General features: G+C 45.4%; 1 protein-coding gene across 1 annotated transcript in view; it reads left to right on the forward strand.

Moving 5' to 3' along the window:
• B4GALT1 (beta-1,4-galactosyltransferase 1) overlaps positions 1-24,062 on the forward strand; it is a 46,313-nt gene extending 22,251 nt beyond the window's left edge. Inside the window, exons 2-6 of the mRNA XM_016130337.2 lie at positions 2,156-2,391; positions 16,360-16,547; positions 19,011-19,133; positions 20,769-20,873; positions 21,093-24,062. Of these exons, the coding sequence (XP_015985823.1) occupies positions 2,156-2,391; positions 16,360-16,547; positions 19,011-19,133; positions 20,769-20,873; positions 21,093-21,225 (785 nt within the window). The 3' untranslated portion in view covers positions 21,226-24,062. The remainder of the gene's footprint in view (positions 1-2,155; positions 2,392-16,359; positions 16,548-19,010; positions 19,134-20,768; positions 20,874-21,092) is intronic.
• The last annotated feature ends 1,675 nt before the right edge of the window (positions 24,063-25,737 follow it).

The raw sequence follows: 25,737 nt of genomic DNA on the forward strand, positions 1-25,737 counted from the left end.
TAGTTCTGTGATAATGAAGAAAGGAAAAAGAGGCCAGATATGGGTTTCTATTTTAAGATTCTGGCCCATCTCTCAACGCAAAAATGTGCTGTTGGAGCAAAGAGGGAAGGGCATTTCTGGCAAAGGGAAAAGTGTGGACATAGGCACGGTTTATAAGAATGGGAAGGGAGTGGGAGCCGAGACTGAAGGGCCTTGTTGCCAAGCTAAGAGGTTTGTCTTTACCTCGTCCAAGGCTACATAGCCCTGGAGCCACTGGAGGTTTTTAGCAGGAAAGTGATGATCAGATCTGTGTCTCAAAAGAAGAGAAATGGGAACAGTTCTCACGATGATGGAACTGGTTCAGTGTTGGAGGGAGGGAAGGCGTGAGGAGTACTGGGGCACTGGGGAGGGGAGGGGAGGAGATGGTGAGCCTGCGAACTGTCAGGAAGAGCAAGAGTCACAGCTCCCTTTTCTTGGGCTATCTCATTTCAGAGGGCGAGTGATCTCTGGGGACTAGGGTGCTTGGAGAGCCACATATTGATAAACAAGTAGGGTGACAGGGCTGCACGCTGTGCCTTGGGTGGTTTTCACCAGAATGCTTTCAGGTGAACTTGCTCAGAATTTGTGGTTAGCGTTCTCACCTGTGTTCTGTAGGTAACTTCCTTTGTTTTTATAGTTAGTTTGCTTCACAGGTGAAGCTGGCAACATTAGAGTAACAGTTCCTAGAGTATGTCCCTTGATAAACTGGTTCTGTGGCCAAGGAAGTTTGGGAAATGGTGTGTTAAATAAAGTGAAGGAGATTTCTCGACTGCACCACTCCACAGAGCCTTTAATGTACACCATAACTTTTCAAAAACAAGATTTAGTAAGCAGGGCTCTGAGCCTCATTTGACCGAGGGACATGTTCTTCCATTGAGCATGCTGCTGGGATTAGTGTTCCCTGGAACCTACTTTGAGAAAGCCTGGCCTACAGGGAATACTGGGGGTCTGGGTTCAAGTCATGATTCTGTCCCCAGTTGCCTGTGTGTCCCTGGGCTCGTTATCTTCCTTCTACCCCTCTCCATTCCCTCTGCCTTTCCCTCCGCTCCTAACTGACCACTCAGAATCCTCCTCCACGTCTCATAAAATTTTCTTCTAAGCCGTTGAGCTCTTTAACTTATTTCCATTATCTGGAGCCATGTTCTTCCGGGCCAGAAACTTAACAGTCATCCCTGACTTTTCTTCCTTTTTTCATCCCCTTTCTTATTATTTCATGCCTTACTTTTACTAAGCATTTTCTTTGATGTATTTTTCCAACTGTTTTCTTGTTTTCTCCCTGAGTCTTCTCTGGGATTCTAGTCCCTCCCTGTCAAGTTTGTTTCATCTGTGCCTCAATCCATGAGACGTAGGTCACTCACGCCACTCCTTGTACTTTCTGATTTTCTCAACACTGACCTTCCTGACACACACACACGCACGCACACTCCTTTCTCCACCTAGGCTAGGTTCAGAGAGAACCTATTCAAAGCCACACCAGCTGGGAGGTGGCAGAATTCTAGGTCTCAACCTCAGAATTTCTAAGAAAGTACTTTCTCTTTTTTTATTTTATTTTTTCACATCTTTCTTCCCCCTCCAGTTACAGTTGACATTCAATATTATTTTATATTAGTTTCAGATTGTATAGCATAGTGGTTAGATATTTATGTAATTTATGAAGTCATCCTCCCAATAAGTCTAGTACCCACCTGGCACTATACATAGTTTTTACAATATTATTGACTGTATTCCCTATGGTGTACTTCACATCCCCATGAATATTTTGTAACTACCAATTGCAAAAATACTTTCTTATATGTGCTCTTTGATCCTTAGAACAGCCTGTCAGGAAGTCAGAGCAGGAATTACCTCATTTCCAATTTACAATTGAGAAACATGGACTCTGAGGGGAGTATGTCCTGGATAGGTAAGCGCTTCCTAGGGTGACCAGCCGTCCAGGTTTGTCTGGTACTGACAGGCTTCCCGGAATGGTTGATCACATTATTGCTGGACGTAGTACCTACATCTGGGCATGAGTGCCTTTTCCATGGCCACACTGCCACTTGTTAGAAGCTGTTTCTTATAGCCTGGTCATCTGACACTGCTTGTGAAGTGGCAAGTCTTATGGCCTGCTAACTTCTCCTTCCCTCCACCTCTCTAGTCGGCCCCTTGCTGATCGAGTTTAATGTGCCTGTGGACCTGACACTTGTGGCGAAGCAGAACTCTGAGGTGAAGGTGGGCGGTCGCTATGCGCCCAAGGACTGCATCTCTTCTCACAAGGTGGCCATCATTATTCCATTCCGAAAACGGCAGGAACACCTCAAGTACTGGCTGTATTACTTGCACCCAATCCTACAACGTCAGCAGTTGGACTACGGCATCTATGTTATCAACCAGGTGATGTCCGGGAAGATGGAGTGAGGGAGGGAATGTGTGTGTGAGTAAATATGTGAGTAATGACGCGGGTGAGGGAAGGAAAGTGATTTCCTAGATATCTGGCATTTTACAACCCAACATCCTTCTTAAACAGTGTAGATAAACTAAATGCTATGCAGTGTGCTTGCTTATTGCTATTCTTTCAGGCAAGGGGAATTGATGGTTTGTTTGTTTTGTTTTTTGGAAGTAGCCTTCCCACAAAATTGGGAGAAAAATGACAGCCCTAATTCTCCCTAAATACAGAACTGATTTTCCTGTCTTTGCGTAGTTATGTATTTTCGTTTTAAAAAATAAAAACACCCATTTAGATGGCAGGCTTTTAGGCAACTTCAAAGTTATCCAATCTAACTGCATTTTCTGGGGTACCCACAGGAGGCAAAGCCCTTAGTCCAGGCCTGAATGCCAGGCCCCAGCAAAATATCTGGGGAAGTCTGATTTATGGGTGAGTGAGCATCATGTGGACTGGGCTGAGTCTGAGAAAAGAGACCTTCTTACTATGTGTCTGATACGTATGTGCTGGGCTTACCCTGCTTAGGAAATTAATGTTGAAGACATACCAGCCTCCAGCTCCATGACCTGGAGAATCAGATTGATCTAAGAGGCAATATGGCTTAAATAACTTTACTTATTTCCAGTCTGAGGAGAATTATTCTTTTTCCAAGAGTATAAATTTGATATTTCAAGTTTATTCTAAATACGAAAATTCATATTTTTAGACTATAATCTCCTAGGTATAATAACATCTAACTTTTCCAAATACCAAATTTCACTAAATTCCTTGGAAGAGACAGAATATGCTCATTTCTAAAAGGCCCAATGCCCATTTTATTTCGAGATAAACTCTGGATCTACTTGAGGTAGTAAAATTGTTGGTAGTCGACAGCTTCCATCAAAGTTCAGGGACTTTGTGTACCTTCTCTTGGATCAGAAGGGAAGTTAGAAATAGCAGTGAGTCCATCAAGCATTTCTGAGGACTGCCATGCATAGTATTGCACCAGCTGCTGTAGAAATATGCTAAAGTGTAAAGTCCCAGTTCTACCTGCCCCGAAGCTTCCATCCCAACTTACGGCAAGTGCGACCCTTCCAGGGAACAAATTTGTTACCAACTCCAAATAGTATATGATTTGATGGTGGCTGCCAAATGCTCTGGAAGCTCAGGAAGGAGAGAGCAATGGCCTGGAAGAACCAGGATATAAACTAGGTTCTGAAGGCTGGCGGGAGACATGGGCTTCTCAGCTGGGGCTAGCGAATGGGAACTTAAAGGCAGAAAGGAACCTTGCATGTTCCTGGAGATTGAGATTAACATTGGGTAGGAAAGTAGCAGAGGTTATAGGGCGCAGGGCCAGGTGTGTAAGCTGAGTCTGCCAGGCGGGAAGGAGCAGAACAATCCTGCTACAAAGAGACAGCTCTAGGTTGGGAGGGCAGGTGGCTGGCAAACCTGTTGGGGCTGTTTGAGTCCCTTGGCCAAGTGAGGCACGGATCAGCGTCCTAAGAAAATCTGTGAGTAAGACAGCTGGACAGTCTTAGAAGAATACTGGAAAATTTAAGAGAAAACAGGTAAATATGCAGGCCAATAAGTATTTGTTTAAGTAAAGACCTGTCATCAAAGATCACTTGTGTGATGCCAGTGAGCACATGTTGATTATGGCAAAATTCAGAAGTCTATACTAAACCAATGGAAGAAGAAGCCACCCTCACCAGGAGCCAGCAGGGATTACTAAGAATAAGCCTTGCCAGCTGCATCTCCTTTTTTTCTTCAATAGTTATTGTACCAGTAGATGAGTGATACACTATAGACACAGTATTGTCAGATCTCATTCATCAAGGCATCTGATGGCCTCCCACAAATCTTCCTGACCAGAAGACAGACATCTGTGGTCTGGATGGTATCTAAGTTACATTAAAATATATACTTGGGTAAAGATAGTAAGAGAGTTAAGTGATGATGCAGAAAAAGTCAGAACAAATATTGGACCAGTGAAATATAGCCACCATCTTAAATTCTTATGACATAATTTACACAAATAATCCTTCGTTTTTAAACGACAGATTTCTGAATGTCCTATACTAGCTACATATACTCCTGGCTGCCCCAGTCCAAGCCGGTGGAAAAGCTAAGCAAGCCAGTGTAGAACAGTGGCACCACTGACCTGGCTAACACTAGACACTGCCTGAGTCTGGAATTCTCTCAAAGTGTGCTTTCTGGAATGGAGATCTGAGGCCAAATGCATTTGAGGAACCCTGGGTCAAACAATGGGAAGCCATTCCCATTCCTTTGGAGCCTTCAGTGTGCTGGTGTCCATTACAGCCTCATAAGTACTCGGCACGTGGCGCTTCCTGAGCTTGTCTCACTGGAGCACTGTTTTCCAAGAACTATCCCAAGTAATGAGTGTTCTGTGGATCACACTTTAGAGAGAGGAGGCAGCCTTCTAACTTTCTCTAGGATACTGAGAACCCTCCATTCTTCCTCCCTTTCTTTTCTTTCCCACTTGTAACTTAGCATTAGAAATATTTTATTTTTAGTTTTTCACACATATTATTAGTCTTTTTTCCCTCTCCCCTTGTGAGTATCATCTGCATCTTCCCCCATCCATGTCTTTTTGCCTCTCCACCTTTTCCTTCTCTTCCAAGGGTTAGCTTAAGAGCTAGCTACCCATCTTAGCAGAATCTTTCCTCTATTTCTCTTTCCTCCAGCTAATTTTATTTCTTCTGCTCCAACTTTACCCTGCTTATTTCTTTGGAAAAATATAGACTGACTTCCAGATAACCAAGTGTAAGAAGAAACTTGAATTCTGCCCTGCCTTTCAAGTAAAGAATATTATATCATAGCTATAAGGAACACAATAAAGTGATGATAGGAGACATAAGCCTGTAAAAGAGGCCAGAGGAGAAACATTTGCCTCACTCCTCTACTTACAACTTAGAAACCTCCAGTGTTCTTTACTTTATAGTTATTTTAGAGGAAGAAAGGGAGTTGAAAGGAAGTTCGTAGCATCTGGCTTTGACCTTTTTATATTGTTTGTTGAGCAAGTAGGCGTCATTAGAACCTCTCAGTGTCTCTGTCAGACACCCTGCTTGTTATTTTGACTCATCGTTCACCTCTCTACCCCATTTAAGATTAGAGGGAAATAATACTTAAAATAGGAGGGGCCTCTGAGACATCTAGTCCAGGGGTTCTCAGGGTTTTAAGAACAGAACCTCCTTCTGACCCATTAAAACTCCACAACCCTCCATCTCCAACAGGTCACAGTGGAGTTGGTCTACTTGAAGTGCGGCCACATCCCCATCCCCATCCCCACCCCCTAACTTCCCCTTCAGTCTTTGCTGGGATTTTCCTGGGCTCTGGAGGCCAGATGGTATGAAAATGGCTACTCTGTTTCACAGGTGAAGAAATAGGCTCGGAGAGTGGAAGTAGAAAGTCACTTACATAACAGCAGGGCTGCAGCTCAAACCTCTCTTCCTGACCCCTAGTGCCCTCTCACTGCAAGAGTAACTTTCTCCTCAAGGCCATTTCATCCCTCCCAAAATGTGTTTCTCAAAGCTGGGTATCCAGGGCTTAGAGTGAGCTCCAGCTCACACTGCTTAGGTTCTGGCTCTGCCACTTTCCAGCTAGTGACCTTAGGTTTGAGTTCTTCAATTTGAGTTCAGTTGAGTTCTTCAGTTTCCTTACCGGTAGGAGGGCAAAGGTTTTAGTACCTCCTGTATGGGCTGAGAAGCACCTGGCACATGGTGAACCCTCCCTCAGTAAACAGTAACTGATACTGCTGTGATTTGAGTTTCTTCTCTTTGTCCTCTGCCCCTCACTCCACCCCATTCTTCCTGCCCGTTTCCTCTGGCCAGCACTGTGGTGATAAACTCTTTACTGCTCTCCCTGCATCTTGCTTTACTTGTGGTACTCAGTTACTCGGTACCAGCGTCGATTCTCCCTCTCATTTGACCGCCATAGAGTCAGAGTATAGTGGATAATTCCATAAAACAGAGAACCATTAGGTGACAGAATCTTGGGGGATGTAGGGACCATGTCAAGTCTACTCGCTTCTTCAGACTAGGGTTGGGTCCCATAGGGGTGAACTTTCATGGGCTTTTGTGGCTCCTACTCTGTCCATATTAAGCTGTTTTCCACCCCATTTTGGTTTAGCCTTTAATCACCATAACAACTTACATCTCACAATAAATGAGGTGGGAGGGGAGGTTTTACCAGTTGAGATAGAGAACACACATTGCTGTTTGTCCTCAGATCTCCTGTCCAGCCCACCAGTGTTTGAGAATCCCATTAGAAGTCTGGCATGTCCAGCCTCTTAGAGCCAAGGGTGCTGCTTCAAGGCACAAGTGTCCTACCGGAGGTCCAGGACTGGTACCTTGGCGCGGAGGTGGACATCAAGGTATAGTTGCTGGGGGACAGTGTATACTGCACTTCTCATACTTTAATCAAGAAAAGAAACTGGAAGCATGGAAGGTAAAGGGAAGACAGGTTGCACCTGTCAGCATTACCCTTAAATAATAAATACAGGATGTTTGTGAAATAAACCATCATAAAAGTTACCACACAAATGAGGAATGCAGGCCCAGCTGGCTTGATGGGTTTGTAATCACCATGGTGGCCTGTGCCCTGGAGCCAGCACCCAGGAACGGTCTCTCCAATTCCATTTGTATGTCCTCTGGCACCTCTGATCTCACTCAGCTGAGTGGTGTGTTGCCACTGCCCACAAGCAAGAGTTGAAAGCATCTGCAGTCCTGAGCCCTCTGCAGTCCAGCCCTGACCTACCTCCAGCCACTTCCTTCTCAGCCCTCCTTCACACCCTTTGTGTAGCAGCCATACTGGCATCTCCATCTTTACCCAGATACAATTCTATGCTCTGGCCTGGTGCCTTTGCTTATGCCGAACCTTCTGCCCTGCTTGCCTGCCTTTTCTCCCCTACTTGCTCTCTTTCTGGCCACCATTTAAAGCATCCCAACCGTATTAGCTCTGTGAAGCCCTGGGTGGAGCTGACTTCTCCCTCTCTGATGCTCTCAGGCCACTTTGTGCTTCCTAGTGAGGGATGATGAGTGATTGCCTGTGTGTGGGCTCAACCCAGTTGGTGGCCCCTGGACTCCGAGTCCCCTAGGTCTCCCTGACCACATGGCTCCATGCAGTCAGTCCAGTGCTCATCCAGCGTTTGGAGCAATAAGCTATTCCCTGTGACTTCTGCCCATATACTTACACCCACTCTCAGGACCCTTTGCTTCACATTCTCTGGTGAGGGCTGTGCCTCTTGGAAATGAAACTTCCTTTCTCAGTCAGCCCAGCTCATGACGCTTGGGAATGTGCATGGCCCCTTCCTGGGGCTTACCCTAAGTTTCCTACTTCTTGCTGACCAGAGCAAGCTGCCTGGGACATAGCCCTTGGGGTGGCCTCCCTTTTCGGGAAAAGTGAAGAGAACCAACTTTAACCTTGTAGTCGTTGATGGTCATAAAACTTATGGTTTTTGTCCTTTGGACTGAATATCTTTTGTGGTCTCACTTTAAATTTTGACCCTAACCACCCTTCAGTGAGGCACATGGTTATTCTCATTGTTCTGCTGAGGGAAGGCTCACAAAGGTAAGTAGGTTGCTTGGGTTCCCTGAAGCCTAAGGAATGCCTCACCTTGCCAGATTAATTCTCCAAATATTCGATTTCCCTCACTGGGGAACAGCTCCACATCCAGTTGGCAATGCTGCAAGTCCCACTGGGTCATGGCGGGTGGAGGGTAGCTTTGGAGTGACACCCTCAGAACCCTCCAAGAGGCTTGCCCAGTTACGCTAACAACTAAACCCTGGCCTGAAGGGCTGGGTTGCCTGGAAGTAGAGGGGGGACCTAGCTTGTCTGGCTTTGGAATTTTTTCCCTCTTCCTTTTTATCTGTGCACTGTTGTGAGGTGGTTCCAGGCTGCTTGTTTGGGACAAAGTGAGGGCAGGTTTGGAGAGAGCCCTTTGTACCTTCAGTGAGTGAGAGCATCTGTCACCATACCTCCGCAGTTTGTCTCTGTCCCTGGGCCAGGCAACTGGTTCCTAAATGAGGCCCAGATGAATTGGGGTGAAGCAGACTCGTGAGCCTACGCCATCACTGAGGACAGCTGCCCGACCCTGTGGCCCCCACTGGTTTGGTTTCTATCTTGATCATTCATCTCCGTTTACCATCCTCCACCCCTGCCTTCCATTTCCTCCCTGAGCCGTCAGTGTCCAGGTTGATGTGTGCAGGAACAGGGCTCAGGAGGGGCGGGGCCGATCCTGTCTTGCGGCACCCCCTCCTTTGAGCACTCAGACTTTTGGAGCCTGGGGCTCTAGAGGGTTGTGGAAGGGCTGGGAGTGTCTGTGTCCTACCACTGTGCACTGCCCCAGTGATTGGGGTCTCCTTTGCTGTTTGTTTTCCTCTCTGTCCATGGCTCCCTCTGTTCTCCCGAGGAATGTGTCAAAGCACTTATAGGTACTCACAGGGCTGGTGAGTTGCTTCCCTGGATGTTATTCTGGGAAATGCCATTTTCTCTGCTCACTCTTGACTTTGGGACAGGGAATGACTACTTATTAGGAATTTGCCTTTGCCGTAGAACAACGGTGGTTGGAATGGGCCCTTTTTCCTTTGCAGCTTTGACATTTGCCTCTCTTCCTTACCTCTCCCTTTTGTATCCATCCTTCTTTTTTCCTTTTTTTCCTTTTTTTTCTTTTTCTAGTGGGGGCCTTTTGCCTTTACTTGTTAATTCTATTTGTAGCAAAGCCAGCTGAAGGAGGAGCTTCTCTCTGTGGTCTGCTTCTTACTGTCCACCTACCTCCTCTTCTGTACCCTCCACCTCCTAGAGAGAGAGAGAGAGAGAGAGAGAGACAGGAGTGCCGACCTAACTGCTGCTGTGACTGCTGCCGCTGCCACCACCACTGCTGCCACCCTGGTAATGTCCACACGCCTCCAAATCAAACCCAGAGCCCAGGCCCTGGGGGAAGCTGTGTAATAATCCTGCCCGTGTGCCATCCTTTGGGCCCCGTGGTCTGCCGGGCAAGGTCATGGGCTCGGTGGGCTCTCTCGGAAATGCCAGCCCATTGTACAGGCCTAAGAGACTTTGCCTTCTTAAAATTAAGCTACAGGTGAGCTCATTCTATATGTATGTAGACTTTTGTATCCTGCTTTTTTCTAAAATTCTGTATCATCAACATCTTTCCATGTTATTTCATAGTCTTCATAATCATCCCTTTCCATGCCCTCATAGTAGTTGAGCATGCAGTTCTGCCATAATTAACGTAGCCATTCCTCTATATTACCGGGCATTTAGATCATTTCCACCCTCTCACTAGTGTAAATACTGCTGCAATAAATATCTTTGAGTCTGAAGCTTATTTTGTGCTGGCATCTTTCACATTTAGGTTTCCCCAGGCTAGATTTTCAGGATTATGGGTTCAGATATGATTCAAACATTTTTATAGTTCTTAAGATAAATGGCCAAATTGTTTTCTGAAAGTGAAGTCTTTATTTTTTAAAGTCTTTTTCTGCAGAAAGCCAGTGCCTCAGGCCCAGGGAGAGAGGAAGGCATCCTGCTATGGCTCCTGTGGAGCTGGGGTTTAAAAATTCTTTTCTCTTTGTTCACATCACCCAGAATCCCTGCTGGACTTTCCTGTTTAGCTCAGTTCTCTCCAAAAGCAACTTATGGCATCTGACCTGTGTGTTAGCCTGGCAGGCCAAGGATGTATTCACTCCTGAGAGTAATTATTTTGTCAAACAGAGAACCACTCTGTGAGCTCCCTGGTCCTGAAGGGCTCGTTTCCTTCACTTTCTGAGTGAAAAGCTTACATCTCAGATCCAGGTTTCACTGAAGGCCTGTCCAGGCTCTGGGCTACCCTATTATTATTGTTAAAATCTAGAGGCCCCACTGCTGTGAAATCATGGGTGAATGGATATTAACTCTCCACAAACTCAGCATTTGTATAATCCCGGGCCCTTCCCCGTAATCTCTGGGGATCACCTCCCAGCCAGCCTGTCCACCATCCCAAAGTCCACACTTAGGCCTGCAAGTGTGGACTGCCTGGCCAGAGCTTCCTCTATTTTCCCACCACCCATTCCACCTAGACCTTTCCTCTTGGTGTTTGGGCACAAAAAAGCAAAGGGTGTTTCAGCAAACATTTTCACTGACCGCAGACCTGTTTCTGCATCGTTGGGGTTGAGAGCCTGTGGGTAACTGCGGGCAGAGAGGAGTGGCATCGCGATGGGCAAGGCGCGTGTGTATTGTCTCTCTCATCACATAGAAATTCTATTCTTCAAGAGTCTTGACTTGAAGTTAATGTTTCCAACCTCACTGCTGCTGTGTCTTTTGGTGGAGGGGGAGCCGAGTGTGGTCAGTCCCTGAGCTATCATGGGCTGGGACACGTCTGCTGGTGAGCACACATGGGCCTGACATCCAGGGAAGGCAGGGTGGTTCGACAGATCTCCTAGAGACTATTAGAACTTGGGCCAGCAGAAGCCATGGCTTTTTGCAATTGGTTGTCTGTCACCTGTTGAAATCAGGTGAAGGCCATGCTTGGCTTAACCACAGTCAGAATTTGCATGAACCACAGTGAGGATTGGACCACACTCTGGTACCTGTCCTGAAAGCCCCACAAAGGCTGCTTTCGAGTGCAGCGCACATGCCTAGGAAGCAGGGTGGAGAGGGGCGGTTAGGGGTTGGGGGGCATGAAATGGGAAAGTGGAGCCCTTGGGGGAGGCATTCTCCACTTGCCCACCATTACTGCCTAGTCTTTATATCTCTGATGAACCATGCAGCAGCTTTCAAACCTGTCTCCCCGCCTTCAGTTGGGGCGTGGGGCACAAATCCCTTCTTGACATGCAAAACATAATCCTTGTTTAAAACCTTCAAAGGCTCCATGTGGCCTAAATCGAAGATAAAGCTTCAGTATTTTAGCAGAGTACCGAGCCTCCCTCCCTCTCTGTCCCATGATTTGATCCACCTCCACCTTCATATCTTATTCTGCCTTCCCTATTTTGTATTTCTTATAGCTCCTTGAAAGTTCTCTTTTCCTCACAGCCTTTACAAATGCTGCTCTCCTAGGAATACTCTTCTCAGGCCTCTCCACTATACTTGACTGACTTCTTCACAGCCTCTAATCCTCTGGGGCTAGGTTAGTGTCTCCATATTTACATCTCCATCTGTGCTGGGCTCTGTAGTGCTCCCCACCCCGCCCCTGCTCCCCTCCTCTTCCTTCCCCTGGTAGCTGTCCACCATAAAGTACCCGTTACAATTGCCTGTTTAACTTGAGCCTGTGTTTTTTCCTTTTATGTATCCCTACTGCTAAGCATAGACACTCAATGACTAGTATATGAGAGGAGAAACATGACTCTCTGGGCCTCTTCTGTCTCTGGGGTTGGCTTGCTCTCTTCTTTTTTCTTTTTCTTTTTTTGGTAACAGATATAATCATATAGCATACAATTCTTTATTTAAAATATATAGCTCAGTGGCTTTTAGTGTATTCAGAATTGTGTATCCATCACCATAAGATCAATTTAGAACATTGTCATTATGCCAAAAAGAAGCCCCATGCCTCTTAGCTACCAATCTCTCTATTCTTCCCAGCCCTAGGCAACCACTAATCTTTCTGTCTATGGATTTGCCTATTCTGGACATTTCATATAAATGGAATCATAACAAATATACAATCCTTTGTGACTGACTTCTTTCACCTAGCATAATGTTTTCAAGGTTAATTTGTGTTGTAGCATGTGTCCGTATTTCATTCCTTTTTATTGCTGAATAACATTCCATTGTATAGATATACCACATTTTGTTTGTTCATTCATCTGTTGATGGATATGTGTGCCATTCTACTTTTTAGCTATTGTAAATAGTGCTACTATGAACACTGTGTAAAAATTTTTGTGTAGAAAACGTGTTTTTATTCCCCTTGAATATATCCTGGGAGTGGAATTGCCAAATCATGTGGTAATTCTTTATCTAAGGAACTGCCAGACTGCTTTCCAAGGTGGCTGTACCATATCACATTCTCACCAGCAGTGTAGGAGGATTCCATTTTCAGTGGACATACTATTTGCTCTCTGCTATCTTTAGTGTAAACGAGGACTCTAATAAAAAGGTTTTAATAGTCCTGGAGAGCCACCTGGTACTTCTTAAGACATTCTTCCCTGCCACCCAGATCTGCCAGAAGGATTTGCTGCGTGATCTGTCTGAAGGTAGCATCTTCTTTTCTCTCCTCTGGGGAGCTTGGCCTTCAGTCCCATACCAGGCCTCCCACTTCAAGTGTCCTCACTCTACCCCAGGCCAGCGTGCCTGACCAAGCCCAAGCTCCTGTCCTTTCTTTACTGGTTATTGTTGGTTCTGCTTGACTGACTCATATACCTGTTGTCAGGATTGTATGCCCAGTCATAAAAGGCTTCTCTGTGAGCTCTGGTCAGTGGGACAGCTGCCCTGTCAGGTGTGGGAATGCTATATGGTGTTTGGCCTTTCATCTTTCCTTTTGTCCTCTCTCTCTGCTAGGAGGAGCCAGTTTGCCCGAGAAGGAAGGGATAAGGATAACTTGTCTACCAATAGAAAATGAAGCGTGCACTTTAAAATGATTGGTCTTTCAGAGGGACCTCTGCTCCCAGTGCCCCAGGTCCCCTTCACCATGTGTGACTTCCTAAGCATTCCATACATCTCTAAAGCTCTCTTTCTTCGGCTGCTGTAGAGACTTTCATCATACGGGCCACAGACTAACTCTCTTGAGCCTTAATCCTTACGAAAAGAACCGCCCCCCCCCCCCAATCAGAGAAGCAGAATTTGGAAGGAATCTTGACGTTGATTGGGAAGCATGCACACAAATAGGAGAAAAGGAGGAGTCTCCAGGTTGGGTTTCCGGGAGACATTTGGAAAGGTCTGACTGTTCAAGATGGATGGGAATCCTTTCTTTTGTAATGTTGCCAACATTTGTTGCTGGGCAGTGTGCTAGGGCCTTGTCATGCATTGCCTCATTTACTACAACCCACCTGTTGTCATGCCTATGACCAGTGAGGAAACTGAGGCTTAGAGGTATGATTTGCCCAAAGTCACATAGATAATAAATGAAGAAGCTGGCATTCCTGGGATAAAACCGCATGTGTCTGTCATAACATTTTGGCTTGGCCAAACAGTAGGTAGGTGCTTGATAAATGTTGACTTGAGCGAATGAAGTGGTAGGTGCACTGGATGAATGTGCCCAGTGAAGAGGGGCAGGAACGGGGGCTGGGTATCTACCTGGTCCCCTGAGAGGCATAAGCACCTGCTGTTAGTGCCGGGAGTTGTGGACTTGCCAGGGCTTGTCTTTTTTATTAAGAATGTTACCCATTCTTAATAAAAAGTGAAAAGGCAGTGTCTGAACAATGTCTGGTATTATAGCATTCCACCCAAACAAGCATAGAACTGACATTTCTGTAACCCCAAGGGAGAAAGAGGAAGATGCATACTTTCCTCATCTGTCATTCCGCTGATCTGGTGTTCCTAGGGGCTAACCCCTGCAAAAGTATAGCCTGCCATTCCCCTCTCCCAGGATCACTCAGGTTGAGGCCAGGCTGGGAGGAAGGGTGGGAGGGGTGATATGTAGTTCAGGTCATTTTAGTAAACCACCTAACTGGTTCTAAGTGTGGGCCAGACACTGGAGTGCCTTACTGAGTCCAAGGCACTGTTGCATCCCACGTGGGGAAAGGCGCAGAACCAGGTCTCTTTCTAGAGTTTCTCCTCCAGGCGGCCATCGTTCTGGGGGCTCGGCTCCAGAGGTGCCCATTTATGGTTCCAGATTTCCAGTTCCTGAGAGAGGAAAAATGCTTAGTTTAGTCTCAGTCAGGTGTCTGCTTAGATCACACAGTTGTGGCCAGGAGGCCAGGTCATGTGGTTAACGGCCCCTTGTCTCTGTCATTAGAGAGAGTACCAAGAGAAGGGAACACTGGGCAGCCGCACTCGGAGGTCTGCTGCACAAGTGCGGAAGGGCTTTGTTCAGACACTGCCTTTTCACTTGGAAAAGTGTTCAGTGGGTCTGAATTGTGTTTGAAAATGTTCAGAGAAAGCTAACTCTTCTCGGGTCTTCATGGGGCTGAAGGAACAAGGAAAGCACCAGGCACAGGCCTCTCTGGCCATCACTAAAAGGTAGAAGGCTTTGGGAGGAAAGTATTAGCAAGGTATTGTTGCAATAGTAATAATTACAACAACTTCATGGTTTTCATATGCAGTTTCTAAACTTTGAACTTTTTGTGCTTCATGGCTTTAGAGAATTAGCCAAAGGCGGAATTCTAAATGACTTAACTGGTGAGACAGCCAAAGAATACAGTGTGTGATGTTGGGCACAGTTTTCTCTTTCACCATGTATGGTTAGAAAGCTTTGTCATGGGCTGAAGAAAGGAGCTCTTGTGTAAAATGCTTCCTTAATTCACTTAGTGGTCTCTTGGCTGCTTTGTATGACTTCCTGGTACTTGTTTTCCTTGAGCGGTTTGTTTTCCCGAGTCACCCACCTGAAGCTGGGTGTCGTGGCGCTGTCCGCCGGCTCTGTGCTTGTAGAGGCAGCCTTGTGGAGCACCAGTTTTCAGGTCTTCTCTCGGGAGCCTGGAGAGAGCGGTTTGGGCATCCCACTTCTGAAGCTTTGTAACCACTTCAGGCCCTTGTAGGACACTTTTTTTTCCTCCAAAGTAGAGAGCCCTGATCTTGTCGATTCCAAGAGAGATTGGGAAAGACCATAAAGTGAGAATTCCTGAGTGCTGGGCTCCAGTCCCAGCTGTGTCTTTTATGTGGCCTTAGTTTCTTCATGGCGTTGTTGGGAGGATTCTGGTCAGGATGAGAGCACATGTGTGGAAGGGCTTGTGAATTGCTAAGTGTAAGGATGGCAGTGTCAATGCTCTTACTGCCCTTAGTAACATAGGGCTGTGGAAGTTGGTTAAGAACAGAGACTCATGCTGATGACCCTGAAGGAGCCCTTTGGTTAGAGCTTCTCAAAAAAGATTTCTCTCTGCCATCGCATGTTGAAACCTATCCATCAATTCATCCATCCATCCATCCATCCATCCATCCGCCCATTTGTCTGTCTGTCCTTCCATTATTTATTGAGCTCTTATTGTATGCCAGGCCGTGTTCAAGGCACTGGGTGAATAAATAGTAAAAAAAAAAGTCCAGCCTTCGTGGAGTATACGTTCTAGTGGGGGGAGACCGAAAATATATAAGTAAATAAAACATGAAGTACCTTTGCATGAACAGACTTGGTGCTTTGGGGCTCAGTGGTCGGCATCCTGAAGCAGGTGTTATCCTCTCTCTCATACACCCTGTTTATATCGTGGCATGTACCACACTGTTTCCCATCATATGCCATGGACACTGGAAGGGCAGAGATTGAGTTGGATTTGCCCTATTTCTCTGGTGCCTAGTTTAGTGACAGACACTTGATAGGCACACAACGTGGTTATCAACCTTAGTGGACCATGTAAATTAAAAAAGACGGTAGAAGTGAAAAGTCCCATAGGCACGAGTTTCTTGGGTATCTTTTCTGTAATTAGTCTATAAATAGTATGTAAATAAATGACACATATGTTTAAATGCCTTTTCACCTATCAATACTATTTCCTTTTAGCACTTCCATAGATTTTTAAATAGCTCCACTCCGTTATGTGGCTGTACCATGATTTATTTAACTGCTTCCCTTGTGGTGCTTATGTCATTGTTTGCAATCTTTTGCTCTGACGAACACCCCTTGGGGGAACTAAATCATTCATATATCATTCTCACATTTACAAGTCCTACAGGAGAATTCCGAGAAGTGGGATTCTGACTCAGGCTATATACCACTTGATATTAATTTGTAAATGAGGGCAGAAAAATGAGGCCCAAAAGTAGAGTAATGACCATGTGTAGTGGACAAGTTACCAGTCCCTGAGTTCTGCTGAAAGGCCTTCCGGCCTCTAATATCACTTCTTTTGTTTCTACACTAGGCTGGAGAGTCCATGTTCAATCGTGCTAAGCTCCTCAACATTGGCTTTCAAGAGGCCTTGAAAGACTACAACTACAGCTGCTTTGTGTTTAGCGATGTGGATCTCATTCCAATGGATGACCGTAATGCCTACAGGTGTTTTTCACAGCCACGGCACATTTCCGTAGCAATGGATAAGTTTGGATTTAGGTAAGAGCTGTTCACCAAAGTCTACAGAAAACACATTTCTCTGTGATATGACAACAGGAAATGCAGTTCCTCTAGCCCAGGAATGTATCTTTAGACTCTGGAAAAGAATGCCTCCTCTGAAAAATGAGTGCTTTTTAAGTCCAAAATTAGTTATTGTTTGAGAAGGTAAGTGGAGTGCAGAAATGCCTATAATCTCTGTACTTCCAGACAAGAATAGTTTTTAATGTTTGAGATAGCTTGTCTAGGCTCCAGACAAATCCTGTTTCTTTGTTTTCTTCTCTCCTCTTTCCCACCCAGTTTGGGAAGCAAATTAGTATCATTCTCCCCTAGTAAATTCTAGGGCTTGCATACCTCAGCAAATGTTCCTTGGTACTTTAAGCAGAACATGATTTTTAAACGGAAACATGATTCTGTTTCTCAGCAACGCACAGGCTTCTGCTTAAACCTGAGGCCCAAATGTTTCTACCCAAAAGCCCTTAGTGGGAAGGTCAGCTGATGCTTGCCCCCAGGGACAATGGTATAATCCAAAGCATATTTTCATAGGGGGAAAATTATCCTGTAGTTCATAGTTTTATCTTAACAAACAAACAAACACAAATGTTTATTTTCTTTTGTAATTTACCCATATTTGTATTAAGACAAAATGGTTTTAAATCACCTATCAGTTGCATAACCTGACCCTTCCCTCCCTACTGTAAGAAGCTGCGGGAAGCTGTGCTACAGGTTCCGTTGTATACACCTCTGCCTCAGGCTGATTGCAAGGGTGGGCCAGCCTGGGCCTGACCAGCAGTCCCTTGGTTTGGATTCAGCTGTGTTCTTTCAGACTCAGTTTTATTCTCATAATTCTTTCTATCCTCCTTTGCTGAGGGAATGAGGTCTTTGAGATGAATATAGTTAGGGATGTTAAGAAGTCCTTCCCCCAGATCAAACGTATTCAGGCCGTAAACTTGCTGTCTTCAAGGGGGAAAAAAATTGTAAACAGCACTCTGCCCCACATCTCCCCGTACCGACCGCCCCCCTCCCGCCGCTCCCCACCCCCCACCGCCCCCGGTGTTTGTATCATCTTCTCTTTGAGATGCACAGGCTTATACCTGGGCCCCTCTTAATTCCTCCCTGGAAGCATGGTGGTGAGCGCCTAATTCTTTACCACAGCACCATATCTGTTTTTTCCAGAACCACTTAAACTTGTGAGATGGGGCAGGGGGAGGTAAGAGAAAGCAGCAGAAACAGCAAAAGCAGATCTTATCAACTGAGCTGTACTTCCCTTCAAAGTGGCAAAGAGTGCATTTCTATAAAAACACTGATTATCAAAAAATCTTGGCCTGGGCACCTCTGGTTCAAACCGTCATATTTTAAGTACAGGCTGAGTGTGAGGAAAGTCAAAAAGTGGATGACATGGCACCTTGGTGATGACACCTTATTACAAACAGATTACCTTAGATTCTAAAGCAGGCCCCCAGGGATCTTCTTTTATGGCTTCTTGCAGTCAGAATTGCTGCATGTATTTGAAAATAATAATCGCTTTTTCTTTTTATAGGTTCTGTATGGTTTGGCTGACTTGTCCCTCTGAGTCTGAGTTAGAGTTTTCCATAATTTGTGTGATAGGTTTTGGTCTCTTTGGATTCTAGTAAGAGACCGAGTGTGATTTGAAACTGCACACGGGGTCATCCCAGAACCATAATCTTTAAAGCCTCCACAGAAGGCCTTTGCATGACCTCCAGGCACATCCTGATTCTTGACATTTCTCATTACTGCTTCCTCTGTATCCCTCGGGAGCCCACGAATCATAACCATTGAAATACTGAAATATAAGAAGATTCGTACAGATGAGAGAGCCCCGATGCCCTGCTGCTTGAAAATGCGTCCGAATAGCTTTACCATTATACATTTTGCTAAGTTCAGTATATGGTAGAAATTTCTAAGAAAATTTTATTTTTAGAAAATTTTTAGAAATGCTGTCTTAACTGTTAGAGTCAGTGTTCAGGCCAATATACCTTAAGCAAATGAAAGCTAGACTAGTAGATGGATGAGCACAGGGAGACTGTAAAACACTCTCAGATTCCTGGACCTCCTGGGTAAGGATTTCCTGTGCAGGAACAGGACTCCTGAGAAGCAGATTCCTGAGCAGTGCAGAAAAACTGAGCTTATGTTTTTGTCACCGACTGATTTTCTAGATTACCACAAACGTAACACAGTATTCTTAGAATGAGGAAGACTCTACTTGAGACTCTACTTTTTGAGATGTATCTTCTCTAAAATAATCTTTGTCTGATATAAAAAACAGAACAAAGAAAACCCTCATAAATCCCCGATTAAAAAGTTCCAGAGAATAAAAATAACTTTAGAAGTGTTTCTGTTTTGATCAAGCTTTTTTTTTTTTTTTTTTTTTTTGGAGAAAGTCAAAGCTTACTAATCACTGGTCCCTTGTGTATATGTGTGTATGTGTTTTTTTTATTTCCTCAGCCTACCTTATGTTCAGTATTTTGGAGGTGTCTCTGCTCTAAGTAAAGAACAGTTTCTCACCATCAATGGATTTCCTAATAATTATTGGGGCTGGGGAGGTGAAGATGATGACATTTTTAACAGGTAATGGTCACAACTTAGATCTCCTTCCCTGTCACTGTTCATTTCCTGTTTTTCATTCAGTGCTTGGTTATTCTGCGAGGATCAGCCCTCAGGAGGGATGCAGTGCCTGCTCAGCCCAGATTCTTAGTTGTGCACTGTATAGACACTATAGGTGCTAAAGATGTCTTTAGGAAAATTAGCTTCTGTGATTTTTGCGTTAGCCACATGCCATCTTGTACTGAAGGAGTAAACATGTGTCCTTTACAAAAATTCAGCATCTCACTGTGGTCCTGTTTGAGTGTGGAACAAGTTTCTTTGGGCAGGATCCCAAATTCTTCACAGAATATTTGTACTACTTTTTTTTTTTTTTTTGGACTTCTTTTTAACATACACAAAAGAGGACAGAGTAGTGTGATGAAACTCTGTGTATCCACCAGACCCTAACAACCATCATTTCATGACCAACCTACCCCATCTATACCCTGGGGCTCTTTGGAAGCTGGTAAAACCTTTATCATGTGGGTTGTCATTGCACATGATAAAAAACCATCTGTCAGTAGCATTTGAAACCACATTCTGCCCAGTTCTCCTTGGCAAGGAGTCTTCAACCCTGCCAGCCACAGGTAAGAGGCACCTATTCCCTATGAGCTGATCCGAACTTGTCACTGTTTGATGTTAGAATACAGCCTAGTGCCTTCTTGATTGGAGTACACTGATTTGATCAGTTAACAGAAGGTACTTGTCAGAGCAGCACCCATGCCGTTCAAGGTTAACTTTGTGTGAGAAAGTGGCATAGATCCAAGTCTTTTATATAGGCCAGAAACCTTTAAGTTGTCCAGGAGCAGCCAGTCCTGCCTCTTAACTAACTTTTCTATTCCTGCTGCCAAGGCTTTGGTTTTGGTCCTTATTTCTTTCCCTCAGACTCTACTTAGAACCTTCTGCCCTGTTCTGGCTGCCTGTAGTCTTATTTTCTGCTCTCCATTCTTACACTGCTTATCAGAGAGATAGATGTCTCTAGGCCAAAAACTTCGGGAAACATTGCATATTACATTCCTTTCAGACACTGGCACTGTTCACTGGGATGTTTAAAGCTCTGTGGAGGCCTCTGCAATTTAGCCTTTGCCCTTCTTTCTTGCTCATCTCCAGCCACTTCCTGCCCTAGACTCTTTCACCAGTCCCTGGAAGCTGGCATTGCTCCCTGAGAGCACTCTCCTTGTTCTGTCTCCCTGCCTTTGCCTGTGCTGTCGGAAATGCTCTGTTAGACACCCATTTGTTTTCATATCTCGGCTCTGCCGAGTTTTGCTCAGGTAGCATTAATCGCTTCTCTCTCTGTCCCCCACAACCCCATCTTCCCTTCTTCACCTCCATCCTGGCGCTGACTGACCTGTATTCTAAGCATCCATGCTATAAGTTCCACGAGGGCAGACACATCCAGAGCCTGGCACACAATAGTCACCAACACAGACCACATAATCAGTGGTAAAAGAACATGGGGAAAGGGTGTGAGTTTTAACCAGTGCCATACTGGGCTGGGGTCTGGGCCAAGTAAGAACAGTAAGCAGGATGCTGGATGGGGCAACAGTTTTGTAGCCGGCATTACCAGACCCAAGCTTATGGCAGCTCTATGATGATGGTTTGTCTCTTTGTTCTTTGCAGGTTAGTTTTTAGAGGCATGTCTATATCTCGCCCAAATGCTGTGGTTGGAAAGTGTCGGATGATTCGCCACTCAAGAGACAAGAAAAATGAACCCAATCCTCAGAGGTATGTTCTGTGTTCGCTTATATTCCTTCTTCCCCCTTTAGGATGGGGCAGGCTGCAGGAATGAGACTCTGGAGAGAGCTCTGTGCCTCGAGGGTTTGGAATGGGTTAGTCCATGGGGTGTGGTGGCAGGAGCAATGAAGTACAAACATTTAATAGTTTTTTTCTTAAGATTTTTGTTTTACACTAATCCCGCTTGCCCTTTTTTTTTCTTTCTTGTAGATTTGACCGAATCGCACATACGAAGGAGACAATGCTCTCTGATGGTTTGAACTCACTCACTTACGAGGTGTTGGGCATAGAGAGATACCCGTTATATACCCAAATCACAGTGGACGTCGGGACACCGAGCTAGCATTTTGGTGCACTGATCAGAGACCTAAGAATGGCCAGGGACCTCAGCTGTGTTGCTGCCAGTGTGCTGGGCTGGTCTCTCTCATTCTTACCAATCAGAGTGATAGGCCCCCTTCACTCATCACTCACATGCCTTTCCAGATGGCCAGGACAGAGTGGGGTATTTTGTCCCCAACTTGGCTCAGCACGTGACTTCCTAGCTCTGCGTGGCGTTTGTAAGTGTAGAACCAGTCAGCCTTTGGGGCGCTCTCAGCACATCTACAGTGTCACCCTAAAGAATCAGAGCTGTATACAAACCCAAAATTGGTTCCCATGGGACTCATTCCCAGCCATAAACTGTTATTTTGTTGTGAAATAGGGAGGAGTTTTGCTTTAAAATGTGTATTCATATTATTTTATGAAAAATTGGAGAGTGCTGCTGAAATTATATTGGTGTGATATTTTTTTGGTTGTCATATTTTAACAAAAACATACAGCTTAACTATTCTCATTTTGCTCCCTCCCCTCTCTTCTTTTAGAGGTATGCAGCTGTTAATCACTGTGTGTGTCTTTTCTTAGCAAAAGAATTTTAAAACTTGAGCCTTGGACCTTTTGCCCCATTAACTGGTGAATTCCAAGGCAACTTTAGCCATCAGAGCAAAAGCCTTGGGTGTTCTCACATTCAGTGGCCTTTCTCCACATTGCTTTGTGAATGTAAAACTTTTTAAAAACAGCAGTTTGTAGTATTTCAAAGAAAGACCAAATTGGATTTTGTTTATCATCTAGCTTGATTTTGTGTTGATCCAGATTTGCATAGCTGTTTAGTGTTAAGTCTTGGCAATTTATTTTTCTGAGCATGCTATGTAAACTTGAATTTCCTATGTATTTTTATTGTGGTGTTTTAAATGTGAGGAAGTGACAAAACATTTTTTTTTAGGGGGGAAAAATTATGTATGCTGTAGTGGCCATGAACAGGCCTCTGATTTAGCTGGCAGGCCAGGTTTCGTGAAAAGCAAAATCCCCTTTGGACCCTTCGATGAAGGCAAGGCCTCCTGGTGAGCTTTATCCTGCTGGAGCTCTATGGGGAGACTGAAGCCTTGGCCCACCAGTTAGGGCTTCCCTCCTCCTCACCCTCCCCAGGGGGCAGGGCAAAGGGAACCTCCACCTCCTTGGACTGACACCCCTCCCCCCCACCTCCTATCAGGGCCCTAGGCTGAGGGGTTGTAAATGACAGCCATCAGGTTGTTTTACTGGCCCTTAGCCTGGGGAGGTGGAGGGAACCTCAGTTATCCGCCCCGCCCCCCAGTGGAGTCTAGGGGCTGCCTCCCCCTGTAGGCTCTGCCCCACACTGCCTGGCTCACCTTGCAGGACCAGTTCTCCTTCCTCCCTCCCTCTTTTTGTTCCTTTGCCTCTTGCCTGTTCCCTAGAACTTGCCTGTGGCACTCAGGGTCAAACAGACTATTCATTTCCAGCGCGAATGTGCCTTTTAATTAGAGATCTAGAACGAAATTCAGTTGAACACACTCACACTCCCCCACGACCACTCTGGTGCCTAAAGCTTTTCCTGCTCTCTCAAGTCTTTAGCAGGTATCTCCTACTCTAGGGAGGCTGAACCATGGGGCTGTGTTTCACAAACCCACCTCTGCTGGGAGAGGCTTAGCTTGCCTGGGATGAGATGCTTAAGGCAATTTCTACTACTGGGTGCTCTTGCTGGGTCCAGCCTGGGCTGAGGGCATGAGGTTCAGCTGTCTAATCCCAAGGTTGACTTTCCAGCTGGTGGCAACTCAGATCGCCATCACAGACCTCCTGGGAACCAGCTCCCTCAATGTGGAGGTTGAGTCAGGCCCTAATCTTACCTGTGCCTTTATTGCTTTGAGCATCTCAGATGCTAACTTGGTTTTTTTTTTCCAGGAGCCTTTGTATTGATTAAAATTTATTTTCCACTGCAGAAGCAGTTGGGCTATGCAAAGAGTATTTCTTCTGTCAGCTCCCTGCTCCTTATAGCGATGTTCCTAAAACTAAGAACAACTGCACTGAGAGGGAGTTTTGGGACATGTAAAGAATGAAGGCCTCTTTTTCTGGCCCCAGATCCTGAGTTTTCCAAAGTGCCTTAAAAGAAAGGATACAAATCCTGGGTGATAACTTCTTTGTTACTTTACTCTTGAAACAAAATTCAGACTTTTTTTTTTTTCTTCTTTTCCTATTGTATTTTCCTCCAGGTTATATTGAAATAGTATGTGGTTCATTCTCAGTAGTATGTGGTTCATTCTCAGAACCAAGGGAAATCCCATGTCACCTGTTCCTCATTCGCTAACCTTCTGGTGCTCTCATGGGGCCCACCTAGGCCCAAGGTTAGGCTGGACCCTTGCCTGGTCTTGTTTGATGCTGTAGGTCTTATTTCCTCCCTGGGGAGTTTGGGGCTGATGGTTCAGGGAGCACTTCCTTCACCTGGAAGTTGTTACCATGGAGTTGTCATCTGCTGTGCCTTTCTCTCTTTTGGTCTTTCCTGTTGCTGGTGACCCTGTAAAGTGGCCTTTGTAAAAGATCAGAGGGCAGAGGTGGCACAAGAGGGTAAAGGAAATGCTGGTGCTGGCTCTTGGCATGGGCGGGGGTCTCTGCTGACCTCAGGGCTGGCCATGGGGCGCCCCACACAGGCAGGACAGCAGCTTTCCTGTCCTGGAGACCTGTTGTGCTGTGTTTTTTGATGTCCCTTGTGTGCAGATGTATGTATTTACCATTGTAAGGGGGTGCGGGTTGGGGGGGGGATGTCTGACTTTGGTGTTTGAAACAGAACTGTATTTTTTGCCTTTAAAATCCAATAATATAACATAAATAAATGACCCTATCTTTGTAACTGCAGATGGTTTCTCTTCTGATTTAAGGGGTTTGGGCTTTCCTAGAGCTGGAGGGCAGTGATTGGGGCTGCCTGATGGGAAAATCTAAGGAAAGCAGAGGTCTGCTTCCTGTGCCTCCCTGGCTCAGGAGTTTCATGGCTGGGGCATTGGGTGGCCAGAGGTGGTGGCAAACCCATCCACACACCACCCAGGAATTACACAACTGGAGTACACACACTTCCCTGGAATCAGCTCATCAGAAAAATATTCTGAGATGGCCCAAGGTAAATTATAGCAGCCTGAGAGTAAGAGAAAGAGACAGAACTTTTAGTCTGTTCATGGCTGTGGGCCAGCTAACAAAAGACTTCTCATATTCCTGTTTTACCTGTTGGAATTGCAGGCTAATTTCCAGGTGGCTATTTTGCAGATTAGTTTAGCCAGACACCATCTAACTCCAGGAGCCTCTGCTAGTTTACACATGAGTTTTCTGGACTGCCACCCACACTTCTTAGGAGCAGACATTTCTTTATTAGGGCTCTTGCTGTTCCAGGACTGGTCCCAGTTCCCCTTCTCCCACTCCTTTGCTTATAACTCATGTAAATTCTTTCAGACTACCTCTTTCTCCTCCTTTCCCCTTACACGATGTATAAAATGCTTACGAAACTCAGACAACAGACATGGCTGTCTAGCCATACTGCTGGTAGTTTTTAGTCTTCATACCCCCAAACCAGTCTTTTGGCTAGCATTTTGGCTCAATAAAACCTTATTTAAAAAAAAAAAAAAGGTTATGGAAGTTAAAGATTTTTAAGTTTAACACAGCTATTTGTCCACTGGCACCTCATTTTCTTCTATGTGTGATGGGAATAATAACACACAAAGACTTTTGGAAGCTTAAAGGGATGATATATCTAAAACAATGACTGACACACTCACTACACAGTACTTACTACATAGTAGCTGTTGCCACTTCAAGATAGAATTTTCCCTAACAGTTCTCTGGCCACATTTCTGCTCTTTCAACAAACACCAGCAGAGTTCTGAGATTGTTCTCAGGGCCATTTTATGCAAGACGTTTATAGTGTCTCTTAATTGGTACTATACAAAATAAGGTTTCTTGTCAGCCCTGGGAAATTTAACCAGATGTTCTAAAGGGTCTTAGCTGTGACCCAAGGATGTGAGATCAGAAGTACTCTGGGGACTTCGTCCTTACTGCCTCTGAGGAGGTGTCAGGCGTCAGCAGTTTCTTACATGCTGCTTGGATTGATTGGCATCTGAAAGAAATGGGCCAGAGGAAACCAGGGTGTGGGAGAGGTCGCCCCTGCTGTCCAGGCTGATGGAGCTACAAAGGTGGGGCCAGTTGGGAAACAGGAGCAGAAAGGGCAGCCCCTTGGAGTCCCCCTCCTCCTCGGGCCACCTGACTGTCTCTACCCATCCTTAGTGGCCCCAGGCCTGAGCATAGGTGGTCTGGGGCTTAGATCTAACCTTCAAACAGGAGGCTCTGGTTCTTTGGACAAAGTGCTACCTTACAGGCTTTGTAAGCTGCAAGGTCTGGATTAAGTGGGACAACTTTCCCTCCCCAAAGATGCACATAGCCACACAGATGCATATACGCAAATATGAGTAACACACCTTACATGTGCCTATGAGAGACCAGAATGCCTGGGTTCAAATCTTGCTGCTGCCTCTTGCTAGTTCTATGA

The sequence above is a fragment of the Rousettus aegyptiacus genome, unplaced genomic scaffold (assembly GCF_014176215.1).
Source record: "Rousettus aegyptiacus isolate mRouAeg1 unplaced genomic scaffold, mRouAeg1.p scaffold_m13_p_3, whole genome shotgun sequence".
In the NCBI taxonomy this organism is placed as follows: Eukaryota; Metazoa; Chordata; class Mammalia; order Chiroptera; family Pteropodidae; genus Rousettus; species Rousettus aegyptiacus.